The sequence below is a fragment of the Phalacrocorax aristotelis genome, chromosome Z (assembly GCF_949628215.1).
Source record: "Phalacrocorax aristotelis chromosome Z, bGulAri2.1, whole genome shotgun sequence".
In the NCBI taxonomy this organism is placed as follows: Eukaryota; Metazoa; Chordata; class Aves; order Suliformes; family Phalacrocoracidae; genus Phalacrocorax; species Phalacrocorax aristotelis.
Window position 1 is genome coordinate 33,349,537 of NC_134311.1, and position 13,534 is coordinate 33,363,070.

General features: G+C 45.6%; 1 protein-coding gene across 1 annotated transcript; it reads left to right on the top strand.

The window, feature by feature from the left end:
* The first annotated feature begins 2,293 nt into the window (after positions 1-2,293).
* LOC142050745 (tubulin polymerization-promoting protein family member 2-like) lies at positions 2,294-7,521 on the top strand. The gene is made up of 4 exons (XM_075079840.1): positions 2,294-2,537; positions 6,564-6,740; positions 6,902-7,055; positions 7,213-7,521. The coding sequence occupies exons 2-4, from the start codon at positions 6,571-6,573 to the stop codon at positions 7,393-7,395; spliced, it is 507 nt and encodes a 168-aa protein (XP_074935941.1). The 5' UTR covers positions 2,294-2,537; positions 6,564-6,570; the 3' UTR covers positions 7,396-7,521.
* Positions 7,522-13,534: the final 6,013 nt, after the last annotated feature.

A 13,534-nucleotide genomic window follows, 5' to 3' on the forward strand; every position in this document is an offset into this window, starting at 1 on the left:
ACCATCAGAACATTTAACAATGATTTTACTGTCTAAAGAGGAAAGTGAAGGAATGGGACGAGATAATTGAGGGAATGGGGCTTGTGAAGTCCAATAATCAAGAGAGAGGTCTATGCCAGAGCCTTCATGTGAGAATGGTGCTTGAGGAGCAAAACTTCTTTAGCTCTCCAACGTAAACCTGCTCCAGCCAACACTGTGAACCAAAAGACACTCAAGGAGAGAAGAAAGCTGTGGCTGAAACTTGCTAAGATGACTAGCTTAACCTTCAGTTTATCCGTTTATGTATGTTTTTCAGTCCACGTCCTTGTACACACAGCTTGATGAAGATGTTGAGGTTAAACTGTAGGATAATATTTGTATAATATAAGGAACTGTACAAAGCTCTGAAGGGCAGTGGCAACACAGTTTATATTTACCATATGTCTGCACAAAGCATGGAGCATGATCTTGCTTAGTGCCTCCATGAGCTGTCAGTCCTGCAGTATGACTACTTGGCAGACTAGTAGTAGCACTAAGGAAAAATGAAAAATATTTAAGTACTCAGAATTTGAAGGGCGAATAGTGAAAATTGGATAGTGTTTCATATCTGCCTCATCTGCCTCTAAACGCATAAAGGCGGCAGGGTGTGTGTGGTTTCTCTTAAGGAGATAATAATGGATATGAAATGCAGTCTGTTGCTGCTTCACACTCACTGTAATCACCTTTCGTCCCTGCATGGCTGCTCTGCACAGCCCAGCTTTCAGCTCTGTTTACCTCCTCCCCAGCCTTGCCATGGCCAAAGTGGCTGCAGGAGCTGCAGAGCATTGCATCTGGGGCAGCCATGGGAGGCATGGATCAGCAGCCACAGGGGCAACCTTCTCTGGCTGTGTGTGCAGCAGGTATTTTCCTGCATGGTCCCTGGGCATTCTTGCTGTGGGCTTCACTGCTTGCCCTCCATCACTCATTCCATCGCTCCTGGGGACATCTTTGCTCCTCCTGCACCAGTTCAGCCTGCCGTACAGAGAGCCTGGCTTAGACAGGACCAGGCATCTCCCATTGCAATGACTGCAAAACATCACCCACCATAGACAAATGCCCATGAGAAGGACTGTCCCATGGGTGTCCCCCTAAAGCATGTATTTCATGGAGAGATGCAGATTCAGACTGACCGCAGGTCAAAGAAGAAATCAATTCTTTCTGTGCTCAGCCTCTGAAACAGGAGGCAGGTGATTTCCATAGCTAAAGAGGGAATCTGGGTGGGTTGTTGGTGTTTTTTTTTTTTTAATTATTGTTTATGAATTTCCACCGGAGGGCCATGCTCAGTAAGGTCAGTGATTCAGCACAGACATCGAGGTGGATAATTTCTTCTTTTTTTTCTGCAGGGTCTGGAACTCACCAGAGACCCCAGGACAACACAAAAACATAGTTTTCCACATGTTGGTTCTCATGTAAAGGATGAGACCCTTGAGTTCACGTGGTCTAGACTGAGGCATACAGAAGGTCACTTCAGTGCAGGATTATTAAACTTGACCTAATATACTCCTTTGAACAACAGTTTGATCTGCATGTCCATAAAAGGTTTCCTGGTTGTGTATGTGTGTATGTATGCATGACATAAATAAAATATGTGCTGAAGAACTGAAGATACTGAAAAGAAATCCCATAAAATATTTTTACACAGAACAGCTGCATGTCTGGTCTATTTAGCTTTACGTTAATTTCCGACAAGTAGCTTCAAATTTCTCAGTGCAAGATTCTTGTTCTTTCAGCTATTCTATAAAACTTCTCTTTTAAGCCCAACACATTGCTCTCTTTTCTTCTCTTTCACCATACATCTGCATCAGACATTATATTCGTTCAGCAAGACAGCTAAAGTCACTGGCTTTCAAACTTGTGCTGTGTATTATATTCTCCTACTTGACTCTTGTTTTAAATAAAACTTTGTTCTTCATCTACTCAGAGACCAGGAAAGGGACAATTTGGTTGCAAAAGGACATGCTCTGGGATCAAATGGGGCGGGCTTGTGGAATGGGTACAGCTCCACATCTGAGTTTCTATTCACCTTCATCCTCCATCGTTTGGGGTTTTCTGGGCCTAACAGTAATCCGAGCAGCTCATTTTGACAGATTTAGAGTGTTTCATACCGTAATTGGAATCTCACTGCTTTAATGTCTTCATTCAAACAGTTTGTCTGATCACAGCACTGAAAGGGAAGTCTTAAGCTATACATAGCTTTATGTGAAAAAAGAAGGTTTATGTGATTATGGTAATAGTTCATAAAATCTAGCAGACAAAGAATAATTTAAAATTCATTTATTCGTAACAGCAGAAGTTAATATTCTTCTTGCCTACAAAAGAGTTTCAGACATTAATATTTTCTCCTGGATCTCTGCTATACTGCAGAGCTAGTTTGGATTGCTTCAGTATTACAGATACCCTAACTTCTTTTTTTTTTTTGTCCTTTTTAGTCTCTTCAAAACACTGTTTTTCTTAAATAAATAATGCTGATTCCAGGAAGATGATATCAAAGCTGTCTTCCAACTTTCCTGAAGATTTATGTAAGTATTTGAACAGAACACTGAATTCTGGACTCTGTTTTCTAGCTAAGCATTTTACTGATACAGAATAAATCACTTCCCCTCAGCTGAAGATTTAAGATGTAAGCAACTTACCATATCCTTTCATAATTTGAGAATTTCTTGTTAATAGTGAATTTGCTTTGGGAATAGGGGAATAGTGTGTGTGCATGTCTGTTTATATGTTACGTATATTATTTCAGTAGGATATTGCTTTTTCCTTTCCTTTCCTTTTCCTTGTCTTTTTTTTTCTTTTTCTGATGATCCTCCCCTGTTTCTTCAGCATCTGTCTTATCTAAGATGCTTCAAACCTCCCTAAATGAAATTTTAAACTGAGCTCATAAAAGGCTGGCAACAGCCTCAAATACTTAACTAGTTACTTGGGACCAAATGGAGTGCTCCCTTGGCCTGACTTTGTCAAAAGCCTTGCATCTGAAAAAATTTGGCATGTAGCCATGAGAGAATTGACCAGTGAAGACCGTAAGGACAGTGATGCAGATTAATCTCTGTATTAACTTCACTGATGAAATACATCTGGAACATATTAAAACAATTTTGCTGTGTGATCTGTCACTTATCTGCTATCATTCTAGAGAATATTTCTTTAAAGCCCTGCCCTCCAGGTTAAATTAATTCAGCAACAACAAACTGACAGATCACAGGAGATGCTTTTCCATAGAGGTGTCTGCAGGGGGAATCTGCAGTTTTTGGTGTTAGGCCCATTGCCTTTTCATGTTTTTATCAGGGAGCTGAAAATACAGGGAAAATTGCTGTTAATAAAATTTGCGGATGACAACAGAAACAGAGATCTGCTGCAGAAATACTAGTATAGTCGGGACAGGAAATTTCAGGAGAACAGCAATCTGGCCATTTGCCCTTTTCTTAATACGGCATGTTGGCTGATAAGAATCCCTGACTATACATGCCTCTGTGTATATGTGTGCGCGCACACACGTGGGCTCACACACAAGGATGGAAATAATGCAGTTCTCTTTTTTGTTAAACACTAGTGACCCCTGGTGAGCTTCTTGCATGCTCACTCTACCTGAGAGGTGCATAGCTGGAGACAGGGCTTTGTCCTTGGGCCAGAGCAGGGTTGGATGAGACCACCTGTTTGGGCCATTCAGATCCACAGGATCCCCACCTTCCTTGGCAATTTCTGCAGCTTTAGAAACTTGGCTGGTTTGAACTGTGTTTACAGCTTTGTTGAGTTCGTATCTGGGGAGAATTGCCCCAAGAGCTTTAAGGGAAGTGACCTTTTCCTTTATTCGTTGTCACACGCAGACTGTGAGGAGCAGAAGCAAATAGGTTGTTGGCATCACAGAACTGATCTGAAGTGTTTTTGAGGTACAGGCCAAAAAAAAGAGGTGAACTCCTGACCTTGAAATTTATGGGCACTTGGCTGCTCTAAGAGAGTGTAACCTTCTTTCTGGGGCCTTCAGCTTCACCTAATCACCTAAATCTAGGTACACAGTTTTCAAAGTTAAAAAAAATCATGCGCTGTAACTAAAGGGGGAAAAAAGTTCAGTTCCAAAAATACACTCTGCCACAGAAAAGAGACACCCTTCCAGAATATAAGAAAAATCCCCTCCAACAACATGCACATCTGCCCACACATCATCATTCCTGTGATGACAGCTAGTGCCTCATTCCTTCCCTGCTTTCTTTGCACAGGCAGTGAGACTGGCATTCCTGCTGGAGCAGCCCCAAAACAGGATGCCTGAAACAAGGAAAGAGGAAACAAGTCATTGGCGTGATCAGCATTTGTCTAGAAGGCAGAAACATCACTGCTACGAATCGTTTGTCCAAGGTTTACATTGCCATCCTTAGCCTCTGCCCCTGGCTCATCAGCAGCAAGTGGTACTGCACAAGTGGTGCTCTGCAGTGTGCCAGGGCTGTGGTGTTGTCTCCCCCGTGGGGTGGGATGCCAGGCCATGTTCCCCAGCAGCAGTGGGAGGTGGCACTACCGTATCACTCCTGCCTGGGCAACCACCCCCCGCAGAAGACTCTTAAGACTGACAGCTGTCCAGTGCCCTTTGCACAAGACTTGCCAACGGGCAAACAAGTTTCCCTGGGTGGCAATGTGATTGGTGAAGAATTATGGTCCGTCCAACAGGAAGACCAAAGGCCATACAGAAGTGCAGGAGCAGTGAGCATGCGGCAGTAACTGCAAGGTTTTCCTCCTGGAATGGGTAGAGCTTGGCCAAGCTCACCCCACCACTGTGGGCTTGCTGCAACCAACAGCAAGACTAGAAAGTGCATGCCTGTTAATTAGTGGTGAAAATAAAATATTTCTGAAATAAGGCATATTTATAAATGGTTCTATGTTGCTAAGCACAGCTTAAGAAAAATAAATAAATCAACCAATGAAGGCACATTATTTTAATCTTACATGAGCCACAAAGATGAAATTTTTTTTTTTAACAATGCGTTACCACAGTGCCCCTACAAACACGGTATGACTGCCAGGGTGCAAGCTGAGCCTTATTGCTGGCCTGAACTTCCCAAATCCAATTTCTAGACACTTTAAGTTTATTAGCTTATGAGTGGAAAACTGTGTCTCTCAAAGTTTTTACACAGGTGATGTGTCTTTTGTCTCTTCCCCTTCCCACCTCACCCTGCTTTCAGGAGTTACTGATTTTCTGGAGACCCCCAAAAGCATGGGGGCACATCCCCTAGCCAGGGCATGGGCACACTGGAAGCAGCTCAGCTCCTTGAGGAAGCAGGTCCAAGGGCTGGCTGCATTGACGGGTTACAGGGATAAACTCCCCTTCCCCTTGGAGTACATGTCCCAGTATGGATGACATTTCCAGAGTGTGATGCCTGTATTAGCTGAAGAGTGTGCAGTATTTGTTTTTTTGTCCCACAGTGGGCTGAAGGTCCAACAACCCCCCCCAAGGGGTTTGGACCACCACACCAGTGCTGCACAGTGTTGTCCCACCCACCCTCTTCCCCCACCCCCACACTGTGGTGGGCCTTCCGAGGATTGTGACATGCATGGGTGCTGAGGTGATGACTGGCCAGAGAGGAACAAGGGGTGGCTCTAGGGGCCCATAGCCTCCTGGACACTGGGGAAAGCGCCAGCACCATCGCCAGCACCACTGCCTCACGCAGGTGAGCTGGGACCACACCTCCTGGAGAGGGAAGGAGGGGTCCTGGGAGGGCCCCCAGCAAGGACACCCGGAGACGCCTTCATGCTTGCAGTGTGGTGCAGACCTCCACACAGTTAATATTAAATGGCAGCCTGCAAACAACCTTGAGACCCAGACGCCTTGGGTGAAGCACAAGGCCATAGGAGAGGCTGGATATTTCAAAAGGGTTTGAAGGTGTGTCACAAGCAGGAGGAATCAGCTGCTCGAGTCCAGGTGGACTGATTTACAATCTGAGTGATGGCTTTTATGTTCTCAGAGTTCCCTGACACCTGGCTGCAGTGGTCTAAGATGATCAGTAGTGTAAAATTTACTGGTGTCGGGAGGAGGACAACCTAATTCAGAGAGTAATTCAGGGTATGAATTGTGATGAGGAAAGATGGGGACAAGTCCTTGGTGATTACTTGCAAGAAGGTTTGTGAGATTTAGGCACTTATCTAGGGCCTAGAAGACAAATCTAGACTTTATCATCCAATAGCAGGCAAAGCATAAATCAGCTTAGAAAAGCAGGCATTTGTTATTGAGACAGTCTAACTGAAACTTGTATTTCAAAAAGGTTCAGAAGTTTTGGATGCCTTGTTCTTTCACATGCAGAAGTCGTTAATTCACTCCAGAGCGCCACCTCCACCCCTCCTTTGCCTTGCCTGGGATCCCAAGCTGTCCCTGCCCCAATCCTGCCTGGATCCCCAGTGTTCTGTGTCAATACCCGTGTGGTCGTCATGGTTGTACCCTTGTGGAGAGATACCTGTGGGTGGTGCCCGTTGCTCTGCTGGAGATGAGGTGCATGGGACATGAGTGTGTGTCCAGCAGCTTGCAGATGGTCCTCAGCTCCTTCCCTGCAAACTTCTTTTCTCCACAGCAGCAAGATGTCTGGAGTAGAAAATGCTTTCCATAAATTCGCGATATATGGTGACACATCTGCCAGTGGCAACGACATGACGGGGAAGAACTTCTCCAAGATGTGCAAAGAGTGTGGGGTGATGGATGGGAAAGCCGTGACCAGCACTGACATTGACATCGTATTCAACAAAGTCAAGTGAGTGTCACAGGGAGGCACAGTGGGCAGCACAGCCAGGTGGGAACAAGGAACAGCAGGAGGCAGTCAAGCTCTCATGTGAGGGGCAGCCCTGGGGGGTTTCCTATTCTGCTGCTACCCAGCAGCCATGTAACTTTCCTCTTGGTCTCCCCTCACCATAGGACTAAGGGTGCCCGTACCATCAACTTTGCTGAGTTCCAGCAGGCCATGAAGGAGCTGTGCTGCAAGCGCTTCCAGGGCAAGTCACCAGAGGAAGCGCTGCAGGCTGTGTATAGCCTCATCGAGGGGAAGGAGCCTGGCAGTGTGGGCACCACAGTGAGTATGACTTTCCTCACTTATTGTGTACCTTGAGCTCTGACAGGACCATTTGTCCCCGCTACAGGGACATGTGCTGTCCTCACATGTAGGACAGAGCTTGTTTGTGAGCTGTTTCCTAATGTTGGCTGCCTCTTGCTGGTTTCCTTTCTTGCAGAAAGCCACCAAGGTTGGTGGGGTCAAGAGGCTGACGGACACTAGCAAATACACTGGAAGCCACAAAGAGCGTTTTGATGAGAGTGGCAAAGGGAAGGGTCTCGCTGGCCGCCAGGATCTGGCAGAAAACAGTGGCTACGTTGGCGCCTACAAGGGAGCTGGCACATACGACCAGACACACTAGGATTGAAACTCCTTAAGGAAAGAAAGACTTTTCCCCTACAACATGGGAGGAGAGGCAAATAAACATCTCATGCAGCCTTCTGTGTCTGTGGACCCAAAATCCGGTGGTGGGAATGCATGGGATGGGTACTGGATGACTCCAAAGAGTGGTGCAGGTTCCCCATCTGACCACAATTTGATTACTCTGTTGTGGGGTTAAATCCAAGCACAAGCTAGCCTTCTGGAGGAAATTCTTTGGGCCAGCACATCTACTGCCATCACACTGCTTTGCATTTCTAATCAAGTGAACAGTAGGTTAGTCTCTGAATAGTCACTCTTTATTTTTATTCTTCCTTCCCAACACATTATACTTTTTGCTCTGATTTTTGGGTTGGGGAGCAGTGTGTTCAAGTTTTTGCGCACCTATGATGGGTTACATTTGAGTTGATGGTTTCTGGTGGCAAAGAGACCACCAGTGATGCCTGACCACACCTTGAAGATGCTCTTACAGGGCATAGGATGCAACATGTACCATACTGTGGAGAGGGCAGGGTACCAATAACACCAGTTCCTGCTTTTTGCTTTCCCCTTCCCCCAGGTTAATCCCTCTCACCCATTCCTCGGACTTGGCATGGTCACTCATTACTATTTCCCCAGGCTTCAGGATGCTGGCAGCTAAGGAAGAGTTTGTGAGCCTGAGGAAAGCAAATGAAGAGCTGTGGTGCGGGTGATCAGTAAGGAGGGAAGGACTGTGCGGAGCTCAGCAGGTCCTCTTTACTTGGGAGAATGGTTTGTGAGCTCTGCCTGCACCCAAACCCTTTCCCCTACTCCTCTCTTTTTCTCCCTGTGCCTCCCAGCTGCTTGTGTTTTGGCAGGCTAGTGGGACTAATATGCCCCTTGTCCATGCCGCTGGATCTGTGGCTGTGTGGGCAGTTTTGGGGTCCCTGGTGTGGGCACTCATGCAGGATACACTGCTGGACAGCAGAAGGCTGAGAGAAGCTCCTTGGGTGTGTAACTAGCTCTCAGCACACCGCAGCTGCCTTCTCTGCTGAGTGCTTTCAGTGTCCTGGAGTAAGTATAACTGAACTTTTAGGGGTAACTGAAACAGCACCTTTGGGACAGTTTCCCCTGACATTATGGAGAATTATTTAGCTGTGCTATTCCTGTCCTACAAACCCTCATCATAGGCCGTGACATGGGTGCTCAAGGCACAACACTTGCTCAGATTATGTTGCTCTTTGTCCCATAGCACTCACGAATGTCCACCTTGCTGCCCTAACCCCAGACAACACAGCAGTTGAGTGGATCTAGGAATTAAAAAATCCCACTCATTCACTCACTCGGTCTCTCATGCTGTCCTTATGTACCAATGACTTTTTAAGCTTTAAAAGTGACCATTGTGCCCCCAGGTAACTCATGTGTGTAAAGTGGTTTGGTGACCCTGGGATGTGTGGCAGAAAGTCCCACAGGGAGGTGACATGGGGCATTGGACATAATCAGCAGGGTCTTGGTAGCTAGGGACCGCAGGGGTGACCTGGGAGGAGGAAGGGGTCACAGACCAGCCTGTGTTGGCCCACAGCCTGAGCGCAGCTGGAGTAGAAAGATGCCATTAGCCAGTGCTGGAGCAAAGAAACCCCCTGAGCAGGGGCAGGCACACAGAGACATTGGAGGAAGTATGACTCTAGAAGGACTGTGGCTGGTGGAGAAGGCCACACCAGAGCAGTGCAATGAGAAAAAGGACCAGCAAAAGAAGAGGAATCACAGCAGCTGACCCCAACCTCCTCCACTGCCCATGCCCCCTCAAAGGCACTGAGGGTATGGGAGACCAGGAAGGAGGCAAGAGAGCCTGGGGGGAAGCTGATATATTTCTCCTAAATTTTTTTTTAAATTACTTGTTTTTATTTCTCAATACCAGGATTGATAATTTAAAGTTTATTTTAGTTTGCAATAAAATAAACTGTAAAATTCAGACTCAAGACTGCTTCTTTGCCCAAGGCAGTAGGAATGTGATGTTGTAAAATGGAAATAATAGCTCCGGAACGTATGTAAAAAAATTAGGCCTTATACCTGCTTTTTAATTTTTTGTATAACTCAGATCTTTAAAACACATACTCAGGGTGGCTGTCCCCAGCAACACTGTCTTGATATATCATGTTCTGTACAACAGTTTAAGCAAAGTACCTGTAAATTAAGAGATAACAGGATGTTGTACAAAAAAGTAAAGCTAATGCACTCGGTAAAACAATGACAGAATATTCTCACATGGCTCTGCTTTTGGTGGCGTAACATTCCTTATTTAAATACTATCAGCAGGTAGTTGCAACAAATATTAATATTTCAGAGCTATGATTGCTATTCCTGACACTTTCTCTTATTAGTTCCTGAAGTGGCTCTATTCACCGTGTTGCTCTCATACACACGGCTGAGAGGCTGCAGGACTGTCTGACGGTGCCCAGAACCTGGTCACAGCTCTTTGACTGTTTTCTGTGCTTTGCTGCATACGTCATAGTCCCCTGGTCTTCCCAGGATGAAGGGCTGATTGATTTCTTCCCTACAACATAGCACTATATGGGGAGCGTAGCTGGTGCATGTTACAGTGTAATCAAAGGTATGGGATTGAGGTTCTGCCGGTATTTTCCACACTCCCTCACCCCTAAATACTTATTAATATGTGACAGGTAATAATCAGCAGGGTCCTGCTGATGCTTGGTGGCCAAGCAAAAAGGTGTACTGATTTCATGGGCCCAGCAGTGTACTACCACCAAATAGTGCGGTTTTCAAGCAAAAGATGTACTTACCAGTGGCTGCACAGCTGTATCCGTGTCCAGGTTTGGTGTGGCATCTGATCTCTCCATTCTTTCTAGCTGCACTTTGAACACCTTGTGACATTTTCATTTTGAGGAAAAGGAAGACAAGGACTACCCTCAATAACCAAGCAAACCTTGAGTTTATGTCTTTGCTTAGGCCCTGGCATCCATGTAATTAAATGACTCAAGAAATTGCCCACATACAATTCTGCAAACGAACACAGGAATGTGTTGTATTATTAATTTTTTTTTTTTTTTAATGTATATATAGCTGGCATGGAAAAAAGCTGTGGGAGCTTTGGGAACAAACTGAGAGCTTTGTACTTGTGCTTGTGTAGTGTGAGTTCTGGTTTGCATTAACTCGGGTACAATGTGACACTGAAGGGTGAATTTCTGAGACATGATTCAATCTGTACTTCATCCTGTAATCTAACTTGTGTAGTACTCCAGCACCAACAATAATCACTATTTGTCCTGCCTTTTCCTTATAAGTAGAAACCACAAAAAGATGAGGAATGCCATGCTCACTCTCTACAGCAGCTACAGAGTGGACAGATAAAAAGGAAGTCATGGTTTACTGACGGGTTTAAAAATAGTCCCTGATTGCTGCATGCCCCCGGGGAAGCAGTAATACCAGTGGATACAAGAATTTAAAATAGGCAAAGAAAGACAGCCATGTATCAATGAAAGAGTCAACAACACATTTGCAAAAGGTAAAAAAAAAACCCAAAAATGTATATGTACTAGTGCACTGGGAGCCTGCAAAAAAATGAGGTGGCTCCCCAGTGCAAGGTGTGTGTGTATGGGTCCTGTTACACCACTGCCATCTGGTACCAAATATTTGTACCACTTTGTATTTCCTCTCTTAAAGAGACCATACTTTCTAGAAAACCAGCCATACTGGAAGAAATTGGTTAGGAGCCTTGCTCTCAGCAGTGGCTGGAGTTTATTGTGCATCAGTTCTCTGAGCTGTCCTTAGACCATCTGAGGGAGTGTGAGGGTTTTGGGAGAGGGCTGGCTGCTGGTGCTCCTGTTGTCATTTAAGCACATTAGCTTAGTAGTCAGAATAAAGAAGCCTGTGTAAGCTGCTAGAAGAGAAATGTAGCTGCACACATATAAATGGCCCAGTTTGGGGGATTTACTGGCAACAGTGGAAATCTTGCTGAAACAAAATGACAGTGATAATCTAGGTGTTTATACCCAGCTATGTCTAAGATGTGTCATTACTGTGGAAAAATAGAGAAGCGTTGGCTCCAGGTGATGCATCTGCTGGGGAAAAGAAACATTGAACCAAGTCAAACAGCCAATATACAACTACTCCAAACCAGAGTGGAAAAAATAGCCCTTAGTCCTGCTCTTTGGCAAACTCAGCTCGATTCTCTGGTGTATCTCTTGATGTAACCCTGTCCCCGTGCCCCCGCAGCGCTCCCCTCCTCGTAGTTCCCTTGCTATCTTCTAAAAATACGACTCAAGATCAACATTAGCAATTCTTTGGCAGCTGGTCATTGCTTCAGGGTACTGGAGGTGGAACCTGATAAACCAGTCAGATAGAAATCACTCAATAAAGTCGATGAAATCTGCACACAAATTAGAACAAGGTTTGAAGATATGGCTACAGTGGCTGTGTCATAAGAACTGAGCCAGTGGGACGGCGTTATTGAACACAGGTAGGAAAAAATGAGGAGCAACTACATATGCGTGTGTGCATGTAACGTTTTTAAAGCAAAGTCTTCAAACTGCAGGAGACAGCTATAAAAGGCCTCTGCTACCTGTTCTGCCACTCAGGCATGCAGTTACAGTCTTGGCACTCTTGCTGTTGCTGAAACCAGCACAATTTTATTTTAACAAAGCAGGAAGAAAGAACAGGTGTTGATGTCAATGCAGCCACTGGCTGGTGGCAATGCAGCAGGACAGGCAAGCAAGTATCCATGCAAAGTCATGCTTGTGCTGCAGCATGGGCTGATGGATAACATTATTCTCTGTGGCACTGAACCCTTCTTTGCAAACTTGCTTCTATTGTTTTTGTTTTTGTATTGCAGGTTGTATTTCTAACATGACAGAGGCACAGGGAGCCTGGCAGTCAGCTTACCGAGCCACTGGCGCACAGTGTGTGCCAGGCAAGCAGCTGTAGCTGCACCCGCGTGGCAGGCGAACACCTCCATGACGACTTTGTTACAGCTAAGCAAGGCCTTGACCTAACAGGCTCTTATGCTGACAGTTTGAGGCATTTGTGATGGTAGACAAAAGTGGGAGTTAATGATCTATGTACGTTTATGCTGCACTGGTCATCCAAGTGCTATTTACATTTGAAGTTATAAATTTTAATAGGCAGCAGTGTAATGCCTTCCCCAGCTGCCTCTTGTTTCCTCTGCTTCTCTGGTTATCAAGAAATGTGCACATCTCTACTGCCTCAGGGAAGCAGTGGCAATACTCTGCGCAGTTATTTATATGCCAAGGAAGCCAGCGGGTATTCACCTCAGTTAACACATGTATGACAGAAAACATAAAAATACCAGTTTAGAGACTGATGCAAAGTGCTAGGCTGGCTTCAGAGAGCTCTGGGTAGTTGGACGACTGTTGTTTTCAGTTGGGTTTGCACTACATCACTCTGACTGTTGCCTCACAGTAGTCCATGGTGTAATACACGCCTGAAGGAAGACGTGTATGCCATGGGCTTGTCTCTTTTTTGTAGCACTATTAATCAATCTAATAGGACACTTTTTTTTTTTCCCTACATACCTTGTCTTCCTGAGAGTTGGTGCATGCTCCACCCTCATTCCTCCCCTCCTTTTCCAACTGCAAACCTTCACAGGTTACCTGGCTGCCCCAGTCAAAATGTTTGCATCTCAGCCCCCAGTTGTCCAACATTACAGCTGTTGAGCCTTGCCCATCGGTCTTACAACCACTCCCTGCTCCCACCAGACCCACAAGCCACCCTGGCAGCGAGGGCTGGGGCCCAAACATGGTTGTGCCACTGTCCTACGTTGCACCATGGCGTGTAGCACTGGGACACACTGCTGGGGAATGGCGATAATGACTCTTGAAGCGGCTCTTTTCCATCCGAGTCTGGGATCTCTTTAAGTCTAACGTTGCTTTTCTTCACTGTCAAGAATGAGATGGTGCATTTTTTTCCTCTTTTTTTCCTTCTGCTTTTTCTGCATGACTTACAGGCTTTCTGACCTCACTAAAATTTGGGCTCGTAATTACAACTGCCAGCTTAATGTTCCCCTGTACTATTCAACCCAGATGCCACCCTCACTCCATTCTATGCACACGTGGGACATATTCTCTATCTTTCTGCCTGCAATCCCCCACTGCTGGTATGACTTAAAAGGCAAGGGGACACAAGGGTCT

Coding starts and splice junctions, on each gene's coding strand:
- LOC142050745 (XM_075079840.1), top strand. CDS start 6,571: ATGTCTGGAGTAGAAAATGCTTTCCATAAATTCGCGATATATGGTGAC. Junction 6,741..6,901: donor ATCGTATTCAACAAAGTCAA/GTGAGTGTCACA, acceptor CCCTCACCATAG/GACTAAGGGTGCCCGTACCA. Junction 7,056..7,212: donor CTGGCAGTGTGGGCACCACA/GTGAGTATGACT, acceptor CCTTTCTTGCAG/AAAGCCACCAAGGTTGGTGG.